Below are 12,265 nucleotides of genomic sequence, written 5' to 3'. Positions count from 1 at the left end.
ACAGGTTCAGTAGAACAGCTTGGGAAAAAGTCATAAGGGAGGCACCTGGACATCGGATAAGGTTTTGAAGGCATGTTTGTGGCCCAGACATTTGAGCCTGGCAGCCAGTAACTAGTGCCACCTGTCTTCCATCAGAAATCAGGCAGCCAAATGGGCAGATGTCTGTACAATTTCTCCCCTGCACAACCCCCGTTCAGTCCTACTGAACTGTAGACTCACTGGAGCAGCCACACTTCCAGCGTAGGGTCAGGGAGACTATACTCTAGCCCAGAGACTACTGTCCTGAGATGGGAAAGTGCCAGGGACAATTGCATACTACTAAAACTTCTACCTCAGACATGGTTCTGTCAATGAGAATGACACACTTCCCAAATAATTAGCAAATGTTGCCCTACATAAATCCTAAGAGAAGCACAGGAAACCCATTTGTTTTTAAACCCCACAGACAACCGTCCAACTCACTTAGGTTGGCAAGCAGATCACAAAGACTCTGCCACCTTTCAGAATACAACTACAGGGAAAAATAATCACTCTTACTAAACTGGTTATAATCTGTTCACAAACACCTTGTGCAGAGCCTCAACTGCAGGGGCAACTACAAGGCAAAGGGTCACAGGGCTAAACAGATCAGGGCTATCAGATGTAAAATATATAAAAACCATGTAAAATGCACAGGTGGTTTAAATAAACTTAACTGATGATTATCTTTGATAGATATCTTTTTGATCAGCATGCATTTAGTCAACAGCCAATATAGTACAACACATTTTTGCTTGAAATCACAGTAGCCAAAATGTAAAGCTTTCACTAGCTTTTTGATTAGAACAAGTTGATAAACTGTAGAAGGCCACGGCAGACCATCACAAGAAACCGTTATTTTCAAATGCAGCTTATTCATTCTGTATGCACCTGCATAGGCTACTTCTTAAAGTCTTTCAACTAAGAAAACCCAGTTTGTAAGCAGAAAAGGTCCAAAACACTTCAACTTTCTCTGCATATTCATGAACCTAGGTGGAGAAAAACGCATGAAAGGGGTGTGATGGGAGTAGAAAAGGAAGGAAGAAAAAATGTCAGGTGTTAGAGGAGGCCAGGAAAAATGTGCACACACCGCTATTATACCCCCTTTCGACCTTCACCATCCAAGTGACCATGTGCATGCTTTTAGGATTCAGATTTAACAATGTACACCACCTCAACTATAATATGCAAGCTCAGCATGTTTGTTACATAGGCATTGTTTTAATTGTTCATGGCCTAAAAGATCATTATTTAAAAAAGAAAAAAAAAACATGAACCTACCATCAATGTTGAGCATCATGTTCCACATGGCAGGACGAACAGACTGATGGAAGCCAAACCACACTTCCCGGCCGCCTCCGAGTGGGTGGTAGTAACCTTCAGGTGGGGAGAAGAAAGAACGCCCCACTGGTGTATACCTATAGAAATACACAATACATATGTTTATGCTGCTTTGGGTTCTTGAATTAAGACAGTACAACAGCTGTGGTAAGATGGGTATAGAAGTATCTACATCCTACCTCATGGAAGGAAGATGTCTAGTGATGACATCAAGCGCCTGCACAGAATCTTCTGGGACCTCGCTGAGGTGCCCCGACAGGGCTTCCAGGAGCATCTGAAGGCTGACCACCGACACCCACTGAATGGTTACTTTGAAAGTTTGATCCTTACCTTCCCCTGGCAGCGTCACTTCCAGGTCAACCTGAAAGACCAACAGATTGCAGTCTTGTATTAGAACAGTAAAATCTTCAGTGGTCATCTGCTACATCATATAAAAACAAACCAAAAGCTTTTGAGTCCGTAAAATAGTTTTGTATATGAAGCTGCATTGGCCCTGGTCCAGATGGGGAGCGGTGCAAGCCTTTTTCAACCAATAGGGGCAGGGTTGTCCGCTACTGCCCATGCTCTTCACCCTTGCCAGTGAACCACTCTCAGGATGGTTGAAAATGGACACCCAAGTGATGCTTGAATAGGTCCCGGGGATAGAAAACAGGATTGCTTTTTATGCAGATGATGTTCTGGTCTTCCTGAATGGACACCACAAATCTGGTGTATGAGTGCTACCAAGTCTGAAAGTCTGTTTAGGAGCTACTCAGGAATTCAGGTAAATGTGCTCAATAGTCAATATACCCGTTTGATAGATGCTTCACTTATATGCCATGAGACAGGAGTCTACATATTGTCAGACTGGTTTTGATACTTGGGTGGCTATATGACTGAAGACAGTCTAAGAGCATGTGACTTGACTCTGCAGCCACAACTCGGACTAATGAAAGATTTCAGAGTCTGGGTGTCCCTTCCTTTGTCGTCTTTGAGAAGGAGTCATCTTCAAGATGGCCGCTCTTCCACAGCAGACTGCTCTATCAAATCCCAAAGTATCCACATCCAATCCCTGGAGCCTTTTACACATCTCAACGCACTTCTGTTGGGCTTTATCTGGAACTAGAGGCCCCCAGGACTGCACCAAATAAACGTTTCAAAAGTACTTTTGATGGGTTTGGCTACTTCCGACAGTGGATCTTATTACAAGGATGTTCATGTGGTGGTCCTGAACAAGCCACAGTTTGGAGACCCAGGTTATGAATCTAAGAGTTGGGCGATACAGAGCTTGCAGCTTTCCCACCTTCAATATGGGGGACTGATACCAACGGGTCATGCAGGTGGTACCTGGGATCTGAAGCAATAATCCCAAGGTTCTCAACTGATGCTAAAACGCAACGAGGGGAAAATCTCCCTGTGGGTGGGTACCAGACTGCAGCAGGTGGTCGATCTGTCAGTTTTTAAACAGTGAGACTTTACTTGCATTGCTAAACTGGGTGACCTCATGCTCACGACCGGCATGAAGTCCTTTTCAAACCTGCAGATGTAGTACAACCTTCACCACAGTCAATTTTACCAATATTTGCAGTTTAGGCATGTGTTGACCCCATACACCTGACCTGGATGCGCTTCAGGGCTATAATGCGCTAGAGTACAAGGTATTAATGACAAATCTGACCGGGCAAAAAATCTGTTTTCTACACATCACTTGAGATTCCTACACTGAACATTCAAGTTCAGTCTGCCGGATGCTCGGGTCAGGGATTTAGGTGTGCTCACAGATGACTGGCAGTAGGCTCTAGCGTCCAACAGAGGCTAGAACAGTCTCAATTTTGGGTTATTCAACTGAAATATCTCCACTGAGTAGATCTCATGAGGACGAGACCATCGAAAAAAAGGAGTTATTCAATCACAGCTATGCCTGCGGGTGTATGACCCACGTGGGAACCATTTTACACATGATTTGGCGCTCCGATTAGTTGTGTTTGCGAGAGGCTCTGGGCATGTGGGTCCCCTAAAATCCTAAGATCACTCTACTACATATTAAAGACTATGTAGTCAGGGATGTGGAATTCCTATCGCCCGACGCCCGGGACATCTTGTTTGGGGTCAAGGGCAACAAGTTTTTATGTTTACTTTGTCCTTGGGACAAGTAGGCCCAACCCTCTGCAGCACAAACCCTTTGGCTGCCTGTTTACAGAGAGTGGAACTCTCTACAGTTGAGGTAATGTGTTTCCAAAAGATAATGCTGTTCGAACTTGTATTTATGGTTCATTATTTGAAAATCTTCATTATTAGGGTGAGTGCTGTAAATAAATGTTTTAAGGTCACTTCACTACGGACGTTGGTTCCAGTACAAATAAAAAAAACGTGTATACACATGTTTGAAAAGTTTAGGCTATGAGGCTAAGTATAATGCTCCCAGAATGCTCTCTGATTAGATGCAAATGAGGTGTCATTTAGTAAAATGTTTTGATGCATTCTAATATTTCCCAAAAATATTTCTAATGGAAAATCAGTGTAACCATTTTCAACACGATTATGGGAAGCATGAAAATAAACAAACACTGACAAAGCCAACTGATCTGACATATTTTTATAAGTCTTTTAGTTTCATCAATGCGTGTCTTGTTTTGACACGGCTTTTGTAACACGTTATTGTTGTGGGAGCTACCAGGCCCTCAACATTGTAACAAACACTGGCAAAAAAAAAAAAAAAAAACGTTTTTGAACTCTAAAAGCACACGTTGCAACCAGTGGCATAACAAAGGCCCTGCAGCCGCCCTCAAGGGGGCCCCTTCAGCACAGCACCTGCCCTGAGTGAGTCTGGAGAGGGGGCTCCTCCATGTTCTTTGCAAAGTGGCACCCTCCAGTTTCGTTACGTCACTGATTGCCACTGTAGTTCCTGACACTGAACAAAACTACTTTGTGTGCCAATGTGCTCCTTGTGGAAGAGAAGAATGCGATCTCTCACAGTAAAGCCAGCCGAAAGAGAGAGAAATAGAAGTTTAATAAAAACAAAATGTCTTTAACACCAGACCTAATTAGGGACCAAGACCCACATGTAGGTAGCTTTTTGCATGTCGCAAACAGCGACTTTCGCTGTTTGCGACGTGCAAAAAGCACATTGCGGTGCACAAACCCAGTTTTGCGATTCGGTAACCTGGTTACAGAATCGCGAAACGGGTTTGCGACTCGCAATTAGGAAGGGGTGTTCCCTTCCTAATTGCGACTCGCAGTGCAATGTAGGATTGTTTTGCGAACGCGGGCGCAAACCAATCACAGTTTGCACCCATTTCAAATGGGTGCTAACACTTACACAAAAGGGAAGGGGTCCCCCTGGGACCCCTTCCCCATTGTGAATGTCACTGTAAACATTTTTTCAGAGCAGGCAGTGGTCCGCAGGACCACTGCCTGCTCTGAAAAAATGAAACGAAAACGTTTAATTTTTCGTTTTTGTAATGCATCTCGTTTTCCTTTAAGGAAAACGGGCTGCATTACAAAACAAACAAAAAAATGCTTTATTGAAAAGCAATCACAGACATGGTGGTCTGCTGTCTCCAGCAGGCTACCATCCCTGTGAGGCCGCCATTCGCAAGGGGGTCGCAAATTGCGACCCACCTCATGATTATTCATGAGGTGTGCATTTGCGAAGCCCTTGCGAATCACAGATTGTGTCAGGGACACCATCCTACCTTCAGATTTGCGACTCGCAATTTGCTGGTCGTAAATCTGAACCGTACATGTGGCCCCAAATTCTTAAAGAAAGTCACAAAAGTGCATCCATGGTATATGTCGTACCCCTATAAAATATTTGTGAACTGTATTTTAGCATGGGTAAATACGCATGTGTAGATTTGCTCATGTGAAAATCTATTGAGCATTTGCAAGTTCATTTTCCCTCCAGCCACTTTCTTCCCAACCCTGGAAGAAGTTCTAATTCTGCCATTGTCAGGAGTAAATGTGCAACCTTTCTTATTATGGGAAAATATTAGAGAGAAGCTGGTGAAGACCTTTAAAACATGCAGGTTAGTAGGTTTGCAGACTCAAAGGCATTCCAGCCCTGGAACTATTGCTTACTGCTTCCTCCAGCCCCAGTATGCAGATCTGCAGAAAGGTGGAAAAATAAGGAAATTGCTAAAGTAGGGATTGAAACTGCAAGTATTCAAGCCCTACTATGGTAGTAGCCCTGGCATAATCAGAGAGGCTATTATCAGAGCTCTTACATAATGAGATTGCTGCCATAATTTGGTGCCACACTACATGGCACCAAAGGGACAAGTAGATCTTTTTACAGGACAAGTAGATTTGAGAAGCAACCTGTCCTGTGGACAAGTAGATATTTTAATAAATTCCACACCCGTGTAGTGGCTGGGATTAGTTACTGCCAAATGGGACAGTGCAGAAGTCTGGAAAGGCACACAGGTACCTTCGCTAGAGGGAAGGTAAAGAGGGTTGGACCGTTGCTTTAGTATGGAGTGAACTATATACATGGCTCTGGTATGTCCTCAAATATGTTGGGATATGGAATGGAAAGACCCTATACTGAGGAATCCATTTAGAGCCTTATAGTGCAAGACACTGGTCGTTAGACATGGATTTCCAAATGTTTAAAATCAAAACCACCTAGATGAGGCAGGGGGATGTAAGAGGGAAATTCAAGAACATATTAGACACACTGCACAGCATCGCGGAAGCTGTGCAGAGAGGCTAAAAACAACTGGCCAAGTCAAAAGATCCAAAAGGTAAGACCAATTGGATTTGCCGGTGCATGTTTTGAGTGCTATTTTGAAAGCTCTCATTAAACAGAGGAACCTAATGATAGATTAATCTTCTGATCTTTTGCTTTTAGTTATACTGCACCCTGTCTAACACAATTAACATTTGAGAATGCAAGTTCTCAAAAGTGAATGCTTGCCCTGAAAAAAAGTGATTTTAACAAAGTAAACACATTTTTGTACTAAAACTACCTAAGGGAATACTTGGGCACAATTGTCTGTGGGAATGCTACTCACTTTCAAATATGCAAATTTATTTACTGCTCATTACAGTAAAACATGCACATTTGCACAGATCAAGTTTCTGCCAAAAACAATCCACTAAGGATGCAATTGGCCTCTATGCTTCTTCTGCGATGCCTTCTATTAGTTGTTTTTCTGTGATCTAGAAACTCTAGATAGTATGATGTTTCATTCAAAACAATGACAGCATGAAACTGGATCCTTTTAGGTATTCAACAGAATCACGTCAGACAAAGGACATAGGGGTGTGTTTATAATTATTGCATCCATAGTCAGACATTCATTCAAATATGTCTAACTCACTCATTATACTTACCCTGTCTCTGCCTATAGGCAGAGGGTGCGCCGTGTACATGTTTCTTTTGCCATCATAGCCTGGCTGCCGATCACCGAATATCTGCATTTTGAAATGTCGCACCATTGTATCCACCACCTCCCTGAAGAGAACAGCAAAAAATAAAGCCTGTTAGATAATGTCAATTCTCTGAAGTTTAAGTGAAGAAACTAGTTCAACAGAATGTACCTTACACTATCACCACATATTGTAGAACCATGAGAAGTATGAAATGTGCCGTACTCCATGCTCCACCTTTCTAATTGATAGCCCATACACTTTCGTGAAGCAAATGTAACAGAGAGAATTTTTAACAGGCTGCTGCTACTATTAAATTCTAAACCTCACATGTCATAAGCACAAGCATTTTGCCAATATCGAACTAAATTCATAAACATATGACTTTGGAAACCCCTTAAACTGATTGGAATGCTTTCAGTAATTCACAATTTCTGAATTGCTCAGCATGTAACAATATGATGAACAAAGACACTATCAAATGACATTGTGTAGAGTTTACGAAAAAAGTTGACAGATCAGTTCACATTTCACTGGATTGAAGTCAAGACCCCAGGAAAATCACAACTAACGAACCAAAACAACTGTTTTACAAGTGAGTGGTTTTCCTGGGGGCAAGGATCTGTCCACAGGGTAACCACACATATAAAACAAGCATTTGCAATGCAATAGGTCTTGCGTATTTCGAAGCTGTTATTGTCCTCTTGACAACAGTACCCATGAGCAAAAACAAAAGAAAACATGAGAAAAGATGACTTGGCAAAATAAAAGAAAGTTAGCTTTAAAAAATATAAAATGTTGAATTTTGTTTGTCCTGCTGGGCACATTTTTGCCAGTCACAAGCTCCAGGCTGTAAAGAAGAGTGCCACGCAAACCAGCAAATGGTGAGCGATAGGCAGGCTCCAAGCCTTTTCCTGAACACAATCTAACAAGCGAGACGCATGCGTTAGCCCATGCTCTCGCAGGCTCGACCCTAAAAAAAATTATAACTGAGAAGAGTATTTTTGTGAGAGACATTTATGTTTACACATAAATGCATATCTATCAGGCATAGATAGCTTTCAAGCAGCAATACAAATGTCCAGCTAACTCTTGTGATAATGTTCCTGCTAGAGAAAGATTGGACTTTTATCTAGAGGCAGTTTTGACACATCACAAAGTAGCGCAGAAGGTTTATAGGCCTGCTGCAAAGAACTGATCTGAATAATATTGAGTAGTTAAGTGGATTAGTAAAGCCAGCCATTACCTGTGCTTTAAAACAAATTAAATGTATGTGCGAAGGGTGCTATGCAGAGATGGACACTCTTGCTGGGTGTTAGTGAGGGTATACAAAAGAGGTGGTCATGGGATGGGAGCGCCAAAATGATTATCGCACTGGGCACCACCAGTGCTAAAGGCTGTGATGCTGGGTATGTGGCAAGGTGAAGTAATAGTGTGTCTTTGTTTTATTTCAGTGTCTTCAGATAATCTGCTGATTGAGAGAGGAAGTGAAGGTAAGGTGACTGACATTTACTGTTGCACACATCACACAATCCCAACAATTTTGTGGCCCTATCTGCTTTCTACGTAGGCTAGTGCTTTAGAGGGACTGTTTAGCCAGTAGCAGAGATGGCATCTCCTTGGATGACTGCTGCACATGCCCTAACTCTGGTTATGGAGGACAGCTGAGGCAGGATCAGAGGCAGACAGAAGATACCGAGACAGCATCTGAGGATTGACAATGGAGCAGAATCTGGGAATAATTTTTTCCAGTTGGCAGAGACCCATCAGACCACAACTATTTCGGAATTCTGAGGGAGTCACGGAAGACCGTTGTGCTGTCCCTTCGCAAGCACAGTCTGTGCAGCGAAAGAACAGCAGGTTAAACCAACACCAAGTGCAGGTGCCTGCAGCAGCAAGCACAGAGTGCTCTATTGGAAGCCCCCCAATTTAGTTCAGCCTGAAAATCTATCTTTTACCTGTGATGCTGGATGTAAAGTCAATACGGCCAACTTTTTTGCCAGTCGACTACGTCCATCTTTTTTTGGATGTTGACTTCCTTCAGCAAATTGTGCAGCAAACACTTTTGCATGTAGAACTATTTCTGAGGGAGCACGGAGGCATTCTAGGGTACGCCAGTGGACTTCAACTTTACTGGCAGAGTTGAAGATATTTTTGGGCCTTACACTCAAAATGGGGTTAGTGCAGTAAGCCATCTTGCAGTCCTACTGGACTCAAGGTTTGGGTAACTCCTCTCTTCACACTAACATGAGGAGAGATTGTTTTTTGGTATTGCAGCACATGCTGCATTTCAATTAAAATTCTGCTGCATTGCCCTGGGACCATCAGGACCATATCAGGATGTCCAAATTTGGCCTGTCGTGCAACATTAGTCTGCCAGGTTTCCAGAGATCTATACTCCTGGAAAGAATATAGCAGTCGAGGAGTCCTTGATCCTGTACAAAGGGTGGCTGCTGTTCAGGCAGTACATTGTGAGCAAAAGAGCTCGCTATGGCATCAAGCTGTATATGTTGTGAGAGCTCTTCTGGCTACAACTACAGCTTAGTGTATACAGGGAAGGACTCCACGCTAAACCCTGTAAGTTGCCCTCCCACGTAGGGGTCACAGGGAAGATTGCGTGGGAGCTTGTCCAGCCACTCCTTCACAAATGTTATAATCTTTATGTGGACAATTTCTATACAGGAGTAGAGCTGTTCAGGAAGCGCCAGAAAACCGAGAGTAATGAGTTGCATTCCAACACACTGCTCAGTCAAGTTCTCAGATAGGCGTGTTGCATACGTGCTCACTACAATTCAAGATGATCACTCTCTTACTCCCCCCCCCATCACGGTTTAGGGTCAGATGGCTGAAGTCCACAAGCTCACCTGTATATTTACAATGAGTACATGGGTGGAGTGGACAAGAATGACCACGTTCAACCAATGCGTGTTGTAAAATAATTTAAAAAAAAATAAACTGCCACTTGGTACAAGAAACTGTTTATCCACCTGATCCAGATGGCAACCTACAATGTGCATGTTGTTTATTGTCAAATAACCACAGTAAGACTCATGCCTTTCCTTGACTTCCAGCTGTCTGTAATTGAAAGCCTCACTGCTGCTACAGAAGCAGCAGCCTCCCTGTTATGTGTTCCAGAGGATGTGGTAAGGCTGCAGGAGAGACACTTTGCTGACTGAATTCCTAAAACACCCAAAAGGATCGTCCATTTTGTCGCTGTAAAGTGTGCTTGAAGCATGGAAAGCGGCAGGAGAGTCGTTATTACTGTCCCCAGTGCCCATTTCCCTACTTGCTTTACATTGTATCATACTAGAGCAAAGTTCTGGGAAATCGACTGAGGTGGAGCTGCAGTGGCAGTGTATGGGTACCGAATGTCCATGGGCCACTGCTTCGTTATGGGAGCTCCAGAATTTTAATTCATCTACTTAAGGAAATCATGGACTTCCTTATGGCCTGCTAAACACCTTTATACGCTGTCAGAATGTGGTAGTTCTGTTTAACGTGCTTTCTAGTCCCCATTCTGCACATATTGGTGGACAGAACATAGGCTACATTGTCACAGACTACCCTGTATGGCAAAATGTTAAAGGCATGATTGAATTTTGAAGTGCTTGTTAGGGAACTTATGTAAGCTATACAAGAACCACCATGATTGCCAACATGAACTAGAGTAAGAGTAATAAGTCAAACAAATGCCCTGTGGGACATTCACCAACATCTCTACTTGTTTGAAAGTGTGCAAACAATCTGTAGTTTCACTTTCAAAGCAAAAGTAGAAGTGTTGGTGAACGAGTCCCACAGGATATCTGTAAGGAAATGCCTCCTTGGCATGGTTACCCCCTGATTTTTTGCCTTTGCTGATGCTATGTTTTGAATTGAAAGTGTGCTGAGGCCTGCTAACCAGGCCCCAGCACCAGTGTTCTTTCCCTAACCTGTACTTTTGTATCCACAATTGGCACACCCTGGCATCTAGATAAGTCCCTTGTAAGAGGTACCCCTGGTACCAAGGGCCCTGATGCCAAGGAAGGTCTCTAAGGGCTGCAGCATGTCTTATGCCACCCTGGAGACCCCTCACTCAGCACAGACACACTGCTTGCCAGCTTGTGTGTGCTGGTGAGAACAAAACGAGTAAGTCGACATGGCACTCCCCTCAGGGTGCCATGCCAGCCTCTCACTGCCTATGCAGGTATAGATAAGTCACCCCTCTAGTAGGCCTTACAGCCCTAAGGCAGGGTGCACTATACCATAGGTGAGGGCACCAGTGCATGAGCACTGTGCCCCTACAGTGTCTAAGCAATACCTTAGACATTGTAAGTGCAGGGTAGCCATAAGAGTATATGGTCTGGGGGTCTGTTACACACGAACTCCACAGCACCATAATGGCTACACTGAAAACTGGGAAGTTTGGTATCAAACTTCTCAGCACAATAAATGCACACTGATACCAGTGTACATTTTATTGTAAACTACACCCCAGAGGGCACCTTAGAGGTGCCCCCTGAAACCTTAACCGACTATCTGTGTAGGCTGGCTGGTTCCAGCAACCTGCCACACTAGAGACATGTTGCTGGCCCCATGGGGAGAGTGCCTTTGTAACTCTGAGGCCAGTAACAAACCTGCACTGGGTGGAGATGCTAACACCTCCCCCAGGCAGGAGCTGTAACACCTGGCGGTGAGCCTCAAAGGCTCACCCCTTTGTCACAGCACCGCAGGACAGTCCAGCTAGTGGAGTTGCCCGCCCCCTCCGGCCACGGCCCCCACTTTTGGCAGCAAGGCCGGAGGAAACAAAGAAAACAACAAGGAGGAGTCACTGGCCAGTCAGGACAGCCCCTAAGGTGTCCTGAGCTGAGGTGACTAACTTTTAGAAATCCTCCATCTTGCAGATGGAGGATTCCCCCAATAGGATTAGGGATGTGGCCCCCTCCCCTTGGGAGGAGGCACAAAGAGGGCGTACTCACCCTCAGGGCTAGTAGCCATTGGCTACTAACCCCCCAGACCTAAACACGCCCTTAAATTTAGTATTTAAGGGCTTCCCTGAACCTAAAGATTTAGATTCCTGAAACTACAAGAAGAGGACTGCTGAGCTGAAAAACCCCTGCAGAGGAAGAACAGAAGACACCAACTGCTTTGGCTCCAGACTTACCGGCCTGTCTCCTGCCTTCCAAAGAAACCTGCTCCAGCGACGCTTTCCAAGGGACCAGCGACCTCTGAATCCTCCGAGGACTGCCCTGCTTCGAGAAAGACAAGAAACTCCCGAGGACAGCGGCCCTGCTCCAAAAGAACTGCAACTTTGTTTCAAGTAGCAGATTTAAAGACCCCTGCAACTCCCCGCAAGAAGCGTGAGACTTGCAACACTGCACCCGGCGACCCAGACTCGACTGGTGGAGAAACAACGCGACAGGGAGGACCCCCAGGCGACTCCAAGACTGAGTAACCAAAGTTGTCCCCCCTGAGCCCCCACAGCGACGCCTGCAGAGGGAATCCAGAGGCTCCCCCTGACCGCGACTGCCTGAAATCCATTTCCCGACGGCTGGGAAAGACCCTGCACCTGCAGCCC

The 12,265-nt window shown here is 44.5% G+C and overlaps 1 protein-coding gene across 6 annotated transcripts in view; it reads right to left on the bottom strand.

Annotated features, from left to right (window-relative positions):
* The window catches only part of AGO4 (argonaute RISC component 4), a 421,284-nt gene that overhangs the window by 244,436 nt on the left and 164,583 nt on the right, over positions 1-12,265 (bottom strand). For all 6 annotated transcript variants that reach the window (XM_069223826.1, XM_069223825.1, XM_069223829.1 and 3 more), the window contains 3 exons: positions 6,676-6,796; positions 1,539-1,720; positions 1,300-1,436 (listed from right to left, as the gene is read on the bottom strand). In XM_069223826.1, the coding sequence (XP_069079927.1) occupies positions 1,300-1,436; positions 1,539-1,720; positions 6,676-6,796 (440 nt within the window). The remainder of the gene's footprint in view (positions 1-1,299; positions 1,437-1,538; positions 1,721-6,675; positions 6,797-12,265) is intronic.

Source organism: Pleurodeles waltl, chromosome 3_1 (assembly GCF_031143425.1).
Source record: "Pleurodeles waltl isolate 20211129_DDA chromosome 3_1, aPleWal1.hap1.20221129, whole genome shotgun sequence".
NCBI classification, from domain to species: Eukaryota; Metazoa; Chordata; class Amphibia; order Caudata; family Salamandridae; genus Pleurodeles; species Pleurodeles waltl.
The sequence above is the reverse complement of the archived record's forward strand: the minus strand, read 5'-3'. Positions and strand labels throughout refer to the sequence as shown.